We start from the raw sequence: 16,342 nt of genomic DNA on the forward strand, positions 1-16,342 counted from the left end.
CCATTCAGAACAGAGATGCGAAAAAAAAATTTTAGCCAGAGTGTGGTGAATCTATGGAATTTGTTGCCACGGGCTTCAGTGGAAGCCAAATCATTGGGTGTATTTAAGGCAGAGATTGATAGGTATCTGAGTAGTCAGGGCATCAAAGTTATGGGGAGAAGGAGCTCGAGCTCGAGCACAGTTCTGAGTTCAGAGTTCAACTCTGGTGGCGTCTGTAAGGAGTTTGTACATTCTCCCTGTGACTGTGTGGGTTTCCTCCCACAGTCCAAAGACATACCGGTGAGTAGGTTAATTGGTCATTGTAAATTGTCCTGTGTTTAGGTTAGGGTTAAATAGGTGGGTTGCTGGGCAGCACGGCTCATCGGGCTGGAAAGGCCTGTTCCCCGCTGTATCTCTAAATAAAAACATAAAATGAAATAGCTTCACCTTTCAATGTACAAGCTTTCAACACACCAATAGCTGTTGGTGTAATAAGCAGCTATTCAAGAAATCCAATTCTAACCTTTCTTTCTTTTTAAATCTTTTTATTAATTTTAAACAAACGTAAATGAAACACGAATACAAAAAGCTTGAGAGTACATAATAGGTTAAGGTATAAATATACATAGATGATAATCCATATATAATACCTCCCAAATTCATAGTAGTTACAAAAAATGGAGAAATAAGAACCCCCCCCCCACAAAAAAAGAAAAAACCTAACCAACATGGGCCATTGCATTATATCAAATATACACAGTAGCGTCAATAACTCCACACCTCCATCCAAATAATTAAGGATAATAAAAGTAAGGTTTAGAAAAAGTCAGCAATTCTAACCTTAACAAAAATATTAATATTTCCTCTCTTTATTCTGAAAGTTCTTGGTAAGCTGTATACAGAGGACCTGCAATCATACTGAGGAATATACTGGGCAGATGTTTATTAGGAAGGGAGATACTGGGACAGAAAATATATTTAAGATTGTTTAATGTCATTTCCATTACACAAATGTAAAAGAGAATGAAATAATTGTTACCTGGATCTGATGCAGCACAAAAAAAGATAAAGAACACAATAATAATAAAAGATACAATAAATATAAATGCAGAAGATAGATCATTACATAGACTGACTGTATATTCATAAAGTGGCACTAGGCACAGGTGCATCTGTATACAAGGTGACTGACAGGAAATGGTAAAGTAGTGGTGATTGACAGTGCGGAGTGTGGGTTAGTGGCTGAAGGTATTACAAACTCGAGAAAGTCTGCAGATGCTGGGAATCCAAGCAACACACACAGAATGCTGGAGAAACTCAGCAGGCCAGACAGTATCTATGAAACAGAGTACAGTCAATGTTTTGGGCCAAGACCCGTCATCAGGGCTGGAAAAGAAAAATGGGAAATCAGAGTAAGAAGGTGGGGAGATGGCAGGAAGTACCACCTTGTACTTCTTTGTCCCCTCCCCCACCTTCTTACTCTTACTTCTTACTTGATGTTTCGGGTCTAGGCCCGAAACATCAATTGTTTACTCTTTTCCATAGATACTGCCTAGCCTCCTGAGTTCCTCCAGTGTTTTGCGTGTGTTGGCTGGAGGTGTTGATCAGCTTTACTAATGAAGCTTAATTTTCAATTATTTTTCTTGGAATAGCAGAAACTATCATTATGTGCATAAACCAGATATATCTACAATTCTAAGTTATGTAGTCATGGTACAGAGCAGAACATTTGTATAACTTACATCGTGCTTTACAACATCAAGCAGGTATAGCACTCTAGCTCTCCTTGACGTTCATTACTTTACGCCTCTACTGGACGTCATACCTCATGGCTGCCATTGTGAAAGTTATCCTTTCAAAACTGGATTCAAATCTAAATCAGATTAGCTGAATCAAGACTTTATTAATTCATTGAGATACAGCACAGAATAGGCCTTTCTTACCCTTCAAGCCATACCACCCAACTATCCTAGTCTAATCATGGCACAATTTATAATCATCAATTAACCTACAAACCAGTACGTCTTTGGACGGTGGAAGGAAACCAGAGCACCCGGAGGAAACTGATGCAGTCACAGGGAGAACGTACAAACTCCTTCCAGGCAGGGCTGGGAATTGAACACCTGTATTGTAAACTGTTGGGATAACCACTACGCTCTTGTGCCACCTTTCTTGACACCAAGCATCCCAGCAATAATGTATTCAACTGGCTCAGTACACAATCCAGAAGGCATGAATCCAAAGATAATGAGAACAACCCAAGGACATGAGAAGAATCAAAGAGTGAACCTTACATATGTGCATTGGTGAAACAAAAGGCCAGAGCTGAACAACATCTGTTAGATTAGGGATTCATTTATTCTGAATCTCGCTGACTGTGGAAGTACTTTAGCTGACAATGAAGAAAATAAGTTGTTCTGTGATTCCGTACCAACATGTAAATAACCACTAAAGTAAATACAATATTTCTGTATAAAACTCAATGAAGATGTCAATGGTACTATGAAATTAAAACCTGAATTTCTTTTAATAGAACACAAATTTTCATATATTTGTTTTTACGAGATGAACAAAGTAAAATCAAATAAAACCAAAAGAAATACCTGAGCTTTCGTCTCTCGGGTGTTTTAGTACCGAAACAGGTACCATGACAGTGGGGGGAGGGGAGTTGAGGGTGCCAGATGCCTGAGCTTGTTGTAGAGGTGGAACAGTGGAACAGTATTCTGATGGAATATTAGGGTTAGGGCTTGGACCAGTTGGACTCATCATTGTCTTAAATGCGTGAGCTGCAAAAGACCAAATAGTTTATTGGTATTGGCATTGGTTTATTATCGTTACATGTACCAAGATAGTGAAAAGTAGCTGGTCTGAACTCTTCACAAAATTACTAAGTGAAATGTTCTGAAAAGTTGTTCATGTTAGTTGAAGCACAATCCCATCATACAAGTCTAGTATTCAGAACTTGTGCCAAAAGGAAAATACACCCTTTAGACGTCTTATTGCATTGCTTCCTTCCAACTAAAATATAAACTTCATACAAAAATTTAAATCTATATCAATAACATCAAACTGAATTGAGAATTATTTGGATAAAGGATTTGTAAACTGTTACTTGAAAGTGAAAACTTAGACCAAGAGTAGTATCCCATGTCATAGTTTGCAAGATTTGTGATTAGATTTGTCCATCTAGCTGATATAGTTAAGCTATAATAATCATAATTTTAATTTACCTTGTGTACTTTTATTATCTATCACTGTGTGGTCCTTGGTAACTCTTCATTTTCATATACAGAACTGAATATATCACATTCAAACATATTGCACAGATTTTTCTCTGCAAAGCAATGAAGGAAATGTGGAGAGCAGAGCTTACCAAGATTTATAAAACTTATGAAGCCCATTTTCTGTATTTTTTTCCTCAAGGAATAAGGGGAAAATGGTGAACTAACTTCATGACTGATTGTCATGTTTTTTTTTTCCATTTCTTCCTCTGTCTTCCATGAAAATGGGCTCAACGATGGAACACAGCTCCAGGAGAAGGAGAGGCTAATGGCTGTTCAAATCATGGGAAGGTTTTTCCACTGTCACTGCCTTGGTCTGATAAAAGATTATTGATCCTAAAGCATCTGCCCCTACCGAATAATATGTCTTCACAGGCATTGTCTGACCAATTGAGTGCTTCCAACATTTTGTTAATCATAGCCATCATTGAACAGATGAGTAATTATTTCTCCTAGACAACATCAAGGGGCAATGGCATTGAGCCAAATGCCATTCCAATTTGTATCAGCTAACAGTGCAGATGTAGAATAAACATAGGTTAAATTTTCATGTTAAGCCATTATACAATAGAACAAGAAATAAACATCCTGAATTTATTAGTCTTTGCCAGTTACCTAATACAAATCAGTGTAAAAAGCAGCCATTTTGATAACATACACTTAAAAAATATTGTTTATAATTTGTGCTTGGAGTCAAACCTAACATACCACAGTGCAATCCATTTATGATTTCTACATCATTGAGAGCATAGGATTGAAAGCTTAATTCAATTTTTAATGATGGAATAATTTAGAATCACTTTTTTATGTTGCAAGTATTTACCAAGCTTCAACAGTTCTGTAAGTGTAGTCAACACTTGACAATGCAAATTCTTTGATTATGCATATAATTCTTGTTAATAATGACAGTCATTTAAATAAATGCATTTAAAATGACATATTTTAGGCAAGTCATTACTTTAAAGCCGAAACTAAATAGTAACACTGATATGGTAACACTCTGGCCAAGTAAACATTGGAAGGTCTGATGATCGATAAGTCACCTGGACTAGATAGACTACAACTCAGAATTCTGAAAAAGGTAGCTGAAGAGATCATGGGGGCATTTGTTGTGATCTTCAAAGAATCACTAGATTCTGGAATGGTTCCGGAGGACTAAAAAATGGCAAATGTTACTCCACTCTTTAAGAAGGGAAGCAGAAGAAAGGAAATTAAAGGCTAGGTAGTCTAACCTCAGATATTGGAATCCAATATTAAGGATGAAGTTTCAGGATACTTGGAGGCATATGATAAAATAGGCTAAAATCAATATGGCTTCCTTCAGGACAAATCTTGCCTGAAAAATCTATTGGAATTATTTGAGGAAATAACAAGCAAAATAGACAAAGGAGAGTCAGTGGATGTTATTTACTTCAATTTTCAGAATGCCTTTGACAAGGTGCTGCTTAACAAGATAATTACAGGAATGATTCTAGCATGGTCAGATCGGTTGACTGGCAGGGGGCAAAGAGTGGGAATAAAGGGGACCTGTGGTTGGCTGTCAGTGACTAGTGATGTTCCACGAGGATCTGTGAAGGACTTAAGGCAGATTAAGAAAATAGGCAAAGAAGGAGCAGATGAAATATAGTGTAGGGAAATGTATGATCATGCACTTCAATAGAAGGAATAACACAGACTATTTCCTAAACGAAGAAAAAATTCAAAAATCAGAGGCACGAAGGGACTTAGGAGTCATCATTCAGGGTTCCCTAAAGGCTAACTTGCAGGCAAGTGCAATGTTACACTTATTTCAGAGGACTAGAATATAAAAGCAAGGTGGTTTTATAAGGCATTGGTCAGACCACTCTCGGAATATTGTGAGCAGTTTTGGGCTCCTTATCTAAGAAAAGATGTGCTAGAATTGGACAGTGTACAGATTCACGAGAATGATTCTTGAAATGAAAGGATCAGCGTTTGAGGACTGCTTGAAGGGTCTGGAGCTGTACTTGTGGAGTTTAGGAGAACTGAGACCTATTGAATACTGACAGCTAGTCAAAGTGGAAATGGAGAGGATGTTTCCTATAGTGGGGAGCCTATGACCAGAGAGCACAGCCCCAGAATAGAGAGGCATTTAGAACAGAGATGAGGAGGGATTTTGTTAGCCAGAGGGTAGTGGATCTGTGGAATTCATTACCACAGATGGCTGTGGAGGCCACGTCATTGGATATGTATCTATAAAGCGGAGGTTGATAGCTTCTTGATTAGTCAGGGCATCAAAGGCTATGGGAGAAGGCAGGAGAATGAGATTGAGAGGGATAATAAATCAGCTATGAATGAACAGTGCAGCAAACTCAAAGGGCTGAATGACCTTATTCTGCTCCTATGTGCCGTTGTCTAAATTTGACTTTGATGCTCACCTTTAAAGTTCAACTATAGGCATTCAAATAGAACAAGATAACAACTTAAATAAAATGCATTCAAAATAAAAATCTTTTCTTGCCAGTTGACAATAATTTGGGATGATAGCAGTAACGTAAGATTATTGTGGACAACTGATGGCTGGCACAGACTCGCTATTTGATGTGTTGTATCTTTCTGCGACACCATGCCAATTCCCATTTACAATACTGTGTAAAAGTCTTAAGCACTTGTAAAAAAGTTATGTAAAGCAAAGATGCTTTTAAAAATGTGAAAAGTTTCTAAAAATCAAAAAAATCACTAGCAGTAAAATAAAAACTAAGTCAAATTAATATTTGATGTGACCACCCTTTGTCTTTAATACTGCATCAATTATCTTAAGCACAATGCAGTGCAGTTTTATGAGAAAATTGGCTGGTAGGTTGTTCCAAGCATCTTGGAGAACCTGCCACAGTTCTTCTACAGACTTTGGCTGTCTCGCTTGCTTCTGTCTTTCCAGGTAATCCCAGACAGCCTCAATGATGTTGAGATCAGGGCTGTATGGAGGCCATAACACCTGTAACCATATAAAAAATCTAGGGTGCTTAATACTTTTGCACAGTACTGTATCTGAGCCTGGATCATAGCCCTTCATAAAGGTAGAATAAAACTAACTACATAGCTGAAATGCGATAAAGCTTTCCTAAAACATTTAAAGCCTGATCTTCATGTTAATACATTATAAAGTTCATAACTAGTAAATGAAAAACAGTACATTTTGGTGTAGGTCTGTACACAGCTTCAAGTCATCTTTTACATTTCAATATAAAGATAGCCTAAATGCATGTGAAAAAGAGCATATCAATGCATCCAAACAGAGCTACCTACATAAAGAAAAATACACACATTTTAAAGAACTCGGTGTTAACTGGACAACAAAGATTTTGTTTACTGAATATCTTTGAGTGTATCTTATGGATTTTGGACTGTGGATCATGAAAATCACCATGAACTTTCCCTATCACGCATCATTTAAAAAAAAATTGCCTGTATTTGTTATTTCAATTCATAATTCAAGTCAGAATAACTGATGCCAAGATTAAGAAATATGTGCAGCTGGTTGACAACATGCTTCAAGCATACAAAATCATGAAGTGCAACATATCACTAAAGATTCATTTTCTGCATTCCTATTTAGACTTCTTCCCTGAAAATCTGTCAGTGACAAGCATGGTGAAAATATTGTAGTCATAGAGAAACTGTATCAGGGCAACTGGAATCCATCACTGCTGGCTGATTATTGTTGGACAATTAAGCAAGAGGTCTCACACACTGAGTACAAATGAAAATCATGAACATTAATTAACAAATTTCACAACACATGCTGGTGATAATAAAACTGATTCTAATTCTAAATCTGATTCATTTTTAACTTAAACTATTGCCAAAATGTCAATTAAACATATTATATTCAATAAAAGTTATTTTGTTTCTTTGAATGCCTATGTGATACAAGTAATCTGAAATTATATTTGTGTTCAGCTTCAAGTGGTCTATCACAAACAAAAAAATTATTGAGGAAGCAACTCTTGAAATAATTTGTTGTCCAGTGTAATTAGACATTTCATATCTGTGAAATGGATTCATAATTATTTCAAAGAAATGAAATGATGGTTTCCATTTTAAATCAACTATGGTTTGTCTATATTAAGCATCACCATATTCAATTAACTCTGAATGTCAGAAAATCATCCCAAATTCAGTTCTAAACTCTCAATCCTTTACTCAAATGTCAATGGCATTCTAGGTTGGCATTAAAGTGAACAATTTTGTGCAATTTTGTACTTTAGTACAAAGAACTGTTCTAATATTAACAATGGAAAACTCCACTTTGCAACGCGAGCATTCCTCACCTAAAATGACCACTTACAGCTTGTGCAACAACATGCACAATGAACCCACAATAACTGAGTGCTAAGTATGAAAATATCTGGAGATAAAAGTAACGAAAGATTAGAAAAACACAAGTTTCATCTCTTGGATTCAATTGCTGTACCTGTGTCCTACTGCCTCTGTTTTAACCAACTTTCAGAAATCCCAAGTATTTAATCTCAAACGTGGCACCCGCCAGGGATGCCCCTTAAGTCCCTTTCTCTTTGATTTGGCTATGGAACCTCTGGCGATAGCATTTCGAAACTGCCCTGAATTGACTGGGATTTGGAGAGGGGGTGTTGAGCATAAAGTTTCTCTCTATGCTGATGACTTATTACTCTTTCTCTCAAATCCGTCTACATCCTTACCTCTAATGTTTTCACTTCTTGACCAGTTTAGCCAGATCTCTGGCTATAAACTTAATTTACATAAGAGTGAACTTCTCCCAATTAATAAAGAAGCACAAGAACTAACATTTCATTATCTCCCTTTTAAAGTAGTCCATAATCAATTTACTTATCTTGGAATTACAGTCACAAGGAAGTTTAAAGATCTCTTTCGTGAAAACTTTGCCAATCTTTCATATGCTATAAAACAGAGTCTGGTACAATGGTCACCTCTATCTATGTCTTTGGTAGGTCGTATTAATGTTGTCAAAATGTATGTCCTCCCCAAATTTTTATACCTATTTCAATCTATCCCAATTTTTATTCCTAAATCCCTTTTTGATTCCTTAGACTCTATTATTTTGTCATATCTGTGGCAGAATAAGCGCTCTAGAATTAATAAAATCCATCTCCAAAAATCTAAAAAAGAGGGTGGCATGGCTTTACCTAACTTTCGTTTATATTATTGGGCAGCTAATATACATTGTGCTACCTTCTGGTCTTTCTTCCATGGCCAACCCGAGTGCCCTAACTGGGTGGCGATGGAGCTGAGCTCCACTAAAGAATTATCTATCTCTGCACTTCTTGACTCTGCACTCCCTAGTAGTCTGCCCAGATCAATAGCTAATCCTCTTGTTAGACACACTTTGCGTATATGGGCTCAGATCAGGAAATGCTATGGTTTCCAGGGGTTTTCCGTTTCCAGCCCTGTTGCTCATAATCACCTTTTTTAACCTACTACATACGATTCAGCATTCCAGGTTTGGTATAGGAAGGGCATTAGACACTTTGAAGATCGTTTCATTGATAATCGCTTCGCTTCTTTTCAGCAGCTCTCTGTTAAGTTTAATCTGCCCAATGCTCATTTTTTCAGATATCTCCAAATCCGACACTTTATTGCTCCTTTAATTCCCAACTTTCCTGAAATGCCTGCGAAAAATGTTATGGACCTACTTCTTTCCATGAATCCACTAGGTAAAGGCTTAATATCAACCATCCGAGATAAACTAGCAGCCTTACAACGGGCCCCCATGGATAAAATCAAAATGGCCTGGGAGCAGGATTTAAATATCTCCTTATCTGAGGAGAGCTGGGATTCAGTTCTCAAATCGGTTAACTCAACCTCTCTTTGTGCTCGCCACTGCCTTTTACAGTTTAAGATTGTTCATAGAGCCCATATGTCTAAATCTAAACTATCTCGATTCTACCCTAGCGTTAGTCCGTTCTGTGATAAATGCAAGAGGGGCGTGGCCTCTCTCATCCATATGTACTGGTTCTGTCCTAGCTTGGAGAAATTCTGAAAAGGCGTCTTCACTACGTTATCGTGTATTCTGAATCAGCACCTAGAACCAAACCCCTTATTTGCTCTGTTCGGTTTTTGGGGCGAGACAGATTTATGTCTGGGTCCGACCAAATGCCGAATATTATCCTTTGCCTCTCTCCTGGCTAGACGCTTGATCCTCCTCAGATGGAGAGATGTTGCCCCGCCCACTCATGCTCAATGGCTTAACGACATTATGGCCTGTTTGGACCTCGAAAAAATTCATTATTCAGTTCTCAATTCGGATCTAAAGTTCCATAAGGTCTGGGGACCTTTTATCGAGTACTTTCATAACCTTCCTCTTGACTAGGGTTTTTTTTCTTTTCGGTCCCTTGCTTTCAGCTCCTTTTTTTTCTGGTAGAAGGCATTATTATCCTCTGTTGCTGAGTATATTCACAGTCTGGGAGTTTGGCTGTCCTGACTGATACTCTCTATATTGTGTTGTGGTTGGTCTGGAGTTGCTGTTGTTTTTTCTTGTGTTGTGGGGCTTGGGGAGGACACTAAGTTTACTTGTCTTTAATTTAGGTGCTTTTTTTGTGAAATTCTCTTCCTTTGTAGCATACTGTTATTGTATGCTTAATTTTGCACTGTGTTAATGTTCCCCATTGGGATTTGGGGTTTTTAATTTGTAAAATGTTTTGAAAAACTAATAAAAAATTTTTTAAAAGATTAGAAAAACATGCTTTCTTACTGTATAACTCTACATTAATTTTCCCTATAAAGAAAATACTCATCTGCATGCTGAATTGAGGGTCAAGGCCTGCAACTAACAGCTCCTGAATCAGCTGCGGTGATGACTGGTTTTGTGGCAGTGGACAAACTTTCATGAATTTCAGTTCTTAATGGTATTTGCTTACTTTTATAATCTGTACGATTTATTTTTCTAAAAATTGGGTGTTTGACGGGCTTCTTTTTAATAGGTGCTACTGGGTTTCTTTGATTTATGGCTGTCTGAAAGGAGACAAATCTCAAGGTTGTATAGAGTATGCATACTTTGATAATAAATGTACTTTGAACTTTGAAGAACAAATTGGCTTGGACTGCCTTGTTTAGAGAGAACAAATTAAGAACAAAATGGTAACTCTTTTGTTGATAATATAAACACTATGAATTCAAGAAACTTACTTTTAAGACTGAATCTTAATTTCAATAATCAACTTGTTTATGGACGAGCTTTTACCACACAGCATTCTCATATTCCTTATCATCTGAAACTCGAAACCTGTGCAAAATATAGATCATAGAACACTATAGCACAATACAGGCCCTTCAGCCCAAATGTTGTGTCCACTATTAATCAATTCTAAGATCAAACTCTGAATAGTTCTCTCCTACGTAGACCTCCATTTTTCTAACATCCATGTGCCCATCTAAGAATCTCTTAAATGTCCTGAATGTATCTGCCTCTACCACCACCCCCGGCAGCGTGTTCCATGCACACATACCACTGTCTGTCTGGGTACCATATCCGATGCAGACGTTGGTGACCGTGGTTTTCCATACAGATCTATCCCTTGTTCTTTGGATGACTTCCATTTCCTCGATGTGTAGCCACCTGGCTAGGCTTTTGATGTACTTAAGCCGAGGTCTCCCTCAATCTTTCCAGAGAGTATGTTTTCTTAGTTCATCTTTCTGCATGATGTGCCCTAGGAATCTGAGTTGTCTTTCTCTTATTGTTGTTATGAGTGATCTAACTGCTTGGGCACTTCTGAGAACTTCTTCATTTGATGTGTGTGTAGTCCATGACATTTTTAAGTGTCCTGTAGAACTATTATTCAGCTGCTTCTAGTCTCTTTTCCATTGCTGGGGAAATGGTCCAGCATTCACTTCCATAAGTCAGGATAGAATAAATGTAGCACTGCCGTATTCTGTTTTTAGTGTACATGCTCATCTTCCTGTCTGTTAATATGGTCTTCATTTTCTGGAAAGCTTCTTTCGCCATTGCTATTCTGTATTTGATATCTGTGTTGCATCTGCCATCACTTGTTATTTGGCTGCCAAGATATTTGAATTTGTTGACTTGTTTGATGTTTTTTTATTTCCGATCTTGATCACACATTGTGGGATGTTTGTCTTTCTGGAGATGACCATGCTTTCTGTCTTCTTGATGTTGATTGAGAGGCCTCTGCGATTACTTTCTGCTGCCACTTTAGTGGGTAGTTCTTGAAGTTTTGTTTCTAAGTCAGCTATTAGTACGATGTCATCAGCATATCTGATGTTATTTATATTATGGCCTCCAATTGTGAGTCCTTTGATGCCTTTGATATTCTCAAGATATTTTCACTAGACAGGTTGAATAAGTCGGGTGAAAAGATACAATCTTGTCTGACTCCTCTCATGCTCCTGGGTATGAGGATAAACTACGTTTGGCTGTGGAGCATTTGCTTTGGGTAATGAGGTTATCATTAACCACAGCAACCTCCAGGTCACCCTTAGGCACCTGTTAGCCTCCCTACTTGGGTTACAGTGAAGCTACAGAATGCAGGTGGTGGATGAAGCAGAAGGCAAGTTGTGGGTAACACAATCAATGGTTCCTGCTTCTCAGACACTGAGCAGAAGATCCTTTTAATAGGACAATGGTCAGGGTCACCTGTCTTGTAAAGACACTGCATCAGAAGCAAGCAAGAGGAAGCTACTTCTTGTATTTTATCCCTAGTACAACCATGGTTAATACATACACACCACTATTTTCTTTTAAAAAATTCAGTTCAGTACCTATATTTTAAAATTAGTATGAAGGAGTGTGTAATGCTAATATATTTTAAGTGAAAACTACAATGGAAAATTTAAAAAGGCCTGCTGCAAATATTCTTTGTAATCATCTTCCGGTGTAATCAACATTCTCATGACCCAAGGAGGCTGTGGTCAGGATACATATAATACAACTGAATTGTAGCAGTTCAGATATCCCTGTGATCCAAAGGGAAAAAATACCTGGGAAAACTTCAATAACAATTTAATAAAAATTTACAAGAATGTTGCTGGGACTTGAGGTCCTGAGTTATAGGGAAAGGTTGAATAATTAGAACTTGATTTCCTACAGCATAGGAGGATGAGGCATACACAATTATGAAAGGCAATGATGGGTAAATACATGTAGGTTTTTCCCTCTGATTTTAGGTGAGACTAGTGCTGGAGGAAACCAGAAACTTCACTCAGAGGGTGCTGAGAGTGTGTGGAACTAGCTGCCTTAGTTAGTGGTGGATGCAAGTTCAATTTCAACATTTAAGAGAAGTTTGGGTAGGTACATGGGTGGAAGAGGTATGGAGGGTTATGGTTCAGGTGCAGGTAGATGAGATTTGGCATGGACTAGAAGGCTGAAGGGTTTTATGACTTTATAACATATTGGATCTATTGCCAGAATGTGGCAAGTGCACATGCAGCCTATTGAGCACACTGTGAATCAACTGAGCCTCCCGTAGGAAGATCTCTCTTTTTGCGCAAACTTTGGAGTGCACGTTTTTGTCTCATCGGTCCAGTTCTTGCTGAGATACTGTCAATTGCCCACTCTGCTAACATGATTCAGTAAAAAACATTTAATTCTACTACTCTGCTATTGTTCTTGCGCTGTAGAGACAAACAGACTCTAACACATACACGTGCAAGAAAAAGTTTGTGAACCCTTTGCAATTACCTGGTTTTCTGCAATAATTACTCTTAAAATGTGGCTTGATCCTCAGCTGTCACAATAGTACACAAAATCTGCCTAAACTATAAACACGCAAACAATTGTACTTCTTCTCATCAGTACTGAGTACACCATTTAAACAACCACAGTCTACGTTCAAAAGAAGTATGAGAGCCTTTGGGGTAATGCCCTTAACAAAAGCTATTTGGAGTCAGGTGTTCCAATCAATGAGATGAGATTGGAGGTGTGGGTTGTAGAGGTGCCCTGAATTATAAAGACACACAAAGTCAGGTTACTGACAAAGCCTACTCTTCTCAACAAAGATCTGTTTATGTGCACCATACTTTGATCAAAACAATTTTCAGAGGGCCTTAAAGGTACTATAGAGATGCATGAAACTGGAAAAGGCTACAAAAACATTTCTAAAGACCCAAGTGTTCGTCAGTCCACTGTGACTAAATGAAGGAAATGTAGTACTGTTGCTACTCTCCTAAGAGTGGGCAACCTGCAAAGATCACACCAAGAGCACAACGTGCAATGCTGGAGTTGAAAGAGTACCCAAGGGTAACTGCAAAAGATACCAGAAATGTCTAGGATGTGCTAAAGTCTCTGTTCATGTGTCCACTGTAAGAAAAATACTGAACAAGAAAGGTGTTCATGGAAGGACACCACGGAAGAAACCACTGCTCTCTGAAACATTCCTGCATGACTCAAGTTTGCAAAAGACCACCTGGATGTTCTACAATGCTTCTGGGACAATGTTCTGTGGCAGATGAGACAAAAGTTGAACTTTTTTGCAGAAATGTGCACCAATGTTAGGAGGAAACAGGGTACTGCACATCAATGCCAATACCTCATCCCAACTGTGAAGCATGGTGGAAGGAACATCATGGTTTGGGGCTGTTTTGCTGCCTCAGGGCCTGGACAGCTTGCAATCATTGAGGGAACAATGAATTCTGAGTTGTATCAAGACATTTTACAGGAAAATGTCAGGGTGGCAGTCTGTCACCTGAAACTTAATAGAAGTTGGATGATGCAACAAGACAATGACCAAAAGAGTAAATCAACAACAGAATGGTTGAAATGAAGAAAATTTATGTTTTGGAATGGCCAAGTCAGAGTCCAGACCTTAACCCAATTGAGATGCTGTGGCATAACCTGGGGCTGTTCATGCAAGTGTAAAGGGGGTTTCTTCTTTTTTCTTTGTTACTGTGTATGTAATCAAAAGGGCTTCTTTGTTTTGTTAACTAGCAGGAATGCTTCTTTGTTGCGAGAGAGTGCTGGAAGCTTGTCTGGGTTAAAATTTACTGATAACGAGAATTGTATTCCTTTGTAAACCAAATGGTGATTAATGTTGTTCTTTCTTCTGAGTCTGTAAGCGGTTGTTGACAGGCTTTTGGGCAGATCGGCACGAGGGGGCGAGAGAGAGAGGACGCAATGCTGTAAGTTGGGCGAGGAATGGACCCCAAGCGGGGGTCCGAGGCCAGGAGGTACTCCGAGGAGTGGGGATCAAGCTAGATGTGCTTGGTTGACCACTCGGAGGGTCCTGAGCTGCGAGTTGAGGACTTCGGAGGGGATCGAATGGTGGCCAGAAGACTTCAGTAATTGAGCTCCAACGGTTGTGCATGAAGTGGTTTGGACTTCGATAAGTTTGGTGCCTTTTCTTTATTTTTTCTCTTCATATATACTGTATCGTTATTAATCACTTAGTTATAGTAACCTTTATAAATTGTACTCATTTAATCGCTTATGGTGTACTGTCTGTTTTTGGGCGAGGCAGGGACACAACACAGCATCCACACCAGCTGATTATCCAGTTTGGTGGGGCCGAAGGCTGCTCCCCCTAGACGAGATCGAGCTGAGTGAGCCTGAGGTGACCCAGGGGGTTACACAAAGTATCCCAGAAATACTGATAAACTGAAACAGTTTTGTATGGAAGATTGGTCTAAAATTCCTCCTTGCTGTTGTGCAAATCTGATCAGCAGCTACAAGAAACGCTTGGTAGAGTTAACTGCTGCTAAAGGAGGTTCTAACAGTTATTGAACACAAGGATTCACATACTTTTTCCAGCCTGGACTGTGAACGATTAAACAACGTGCTCAATAAAGACATGAAAAGTACAATTGTTTGTGTTATTTGTTTAGGCAGATTGTGTTTGCCTATTGTGACTTAGATGAAGATCAGACCACATTTTATATAACCATATAACCATATAACAATCACAGCACGGAAACAGGCCATCTTGGCCCTCCTAGTCCGTGCCGAACCCTTAATCTCACCTAGTACCACCTACCCGCACTCAGCCCATAACCCTCCACTCCTTTCCTGTCCATATACCTATCCAATTTTACCTTAAATGACACAACTGAACTGGCCTCTACTACTTCTACATGAAGCTCATTCCACACAGCTATCACTCTTTGAGTAAAGAAATACCCCCTCGTGTTTCCCTTAAACTTCTGCCCCCTAACTCTCAAATCATGTCCTCTAGTTTGAATCTCCCCTACTCTCAATGGAAAGAGCCTGTTCACGTCAACTCTATCTATCCCTCTCAAAATTTTAAATACCTCAATCAAATCCCCCCTCAACCTTCTACGCTCCAATGAATAGAGACCTAACTTGTTCAACCTTTCTCTGTAACTTAATTGCTGAAACCCAGGTAACATCCTAGTAAATCGTCTCTGCACTCTCTCTAATTTATTGATATCTTTCCTATAATTCGGTGACCAGAACTGCACACAATATTCCAAATTTGGCCTTACCAATGCCTTGTACAACTTTAGCATTACATCCCAACTTCTGTACTCAATGCTTTGATTTATAAAGGCCAGCGTTCCAAAAGACCTCTTCACCACCCTATCTACATGAGACTCCACTTTCAGGGAACTATGCACAGTTATTCCTAGATCTCTCTGTTCCTCTGCATTCCTCAATGCCCTACCATTTACTCTGTATGTTCTATTTGGATTATTCCTGCCAAAATGTAGAACCTCACACTTCTCAGCACTAAACTCCATCTGCCAACGTTCAGCCCATTCTTCTAACCGGCATAAATCTCCCTGCAAGCTTTGAAAACCCACCTCATTATCCACAACACCTCCTACCTTAGTATCATCGGCATACTTACTAATCCAATTTACCACCCCATCATCCAGATCATTTATGTATATTACAAACAACATTGGGCCCAAAACAGATCCCTGAGGCACCCCGCTAGTCACCGGCCTCCATCCCGATAAACAATTATTCACCACTACTCTCTGGCATCTCCCATCTAGCCACTATTGAATCCATTTTATTACTCCAGCATTAATACCTAACGACTGAATCTTCTTAACTAACCTTCCATGTGGAACTTTGTCAAAGGCTTTGCTGAAGTCCATATAGACTACATCCACTGCCTTACCCTCGTCAACATTCCTCGTAACTTCTTCAAAAA

At 38.7% G+C, this 16,342-nt stretch overlaps 1 protein-coding gene across 4 annotated transcripts in view; it reads right to left on the bottom strand.

The window, feature by feature from the left end:
- zfyve16 (zinc finger, FYVE domain containing 16) overlaps nucleotides 1-16,342 on the bottom strand; it is an 85,832-nt gene that overhangs the window by 43,358 nt on the left and 26,132 nt on the right. For 3 of the 4 annotated variants that reach the window (XM_059969402.1, XM_059969400.1, XM_059969401.1), the window contains exon 6: nucleotides 2,583-2,765. The exons of the other annotated variant lie outside the window; for it this stretch is intronic. In XM_059969402.1, the coding sequence (XP_059825385.1) occupies nucleotides 2,583-2,765 (183 nt within the window). The remainder of the gene's footprint in view (nucleotides 1-2,582; nucleotides 2,766-16,342) is intronic. 4 annotated transcript variants of the gene reach the window in all.

This window comes from Hypanus sabinus, chromosome 5 (genome assembly GCF_030144855.1).
Source record: "Hypanus sabinus isolate sHypSab1 chromosome 5, sHypSab1.hap1, whole genome shotgun sequence".
NCBI classification, from domain to species: Eukaryota; Metazoa; Chordata; class Chondrichthyes; order Myliobatiformes; family Dasyatidae; genus Hypanus; species Hypanus sabinus.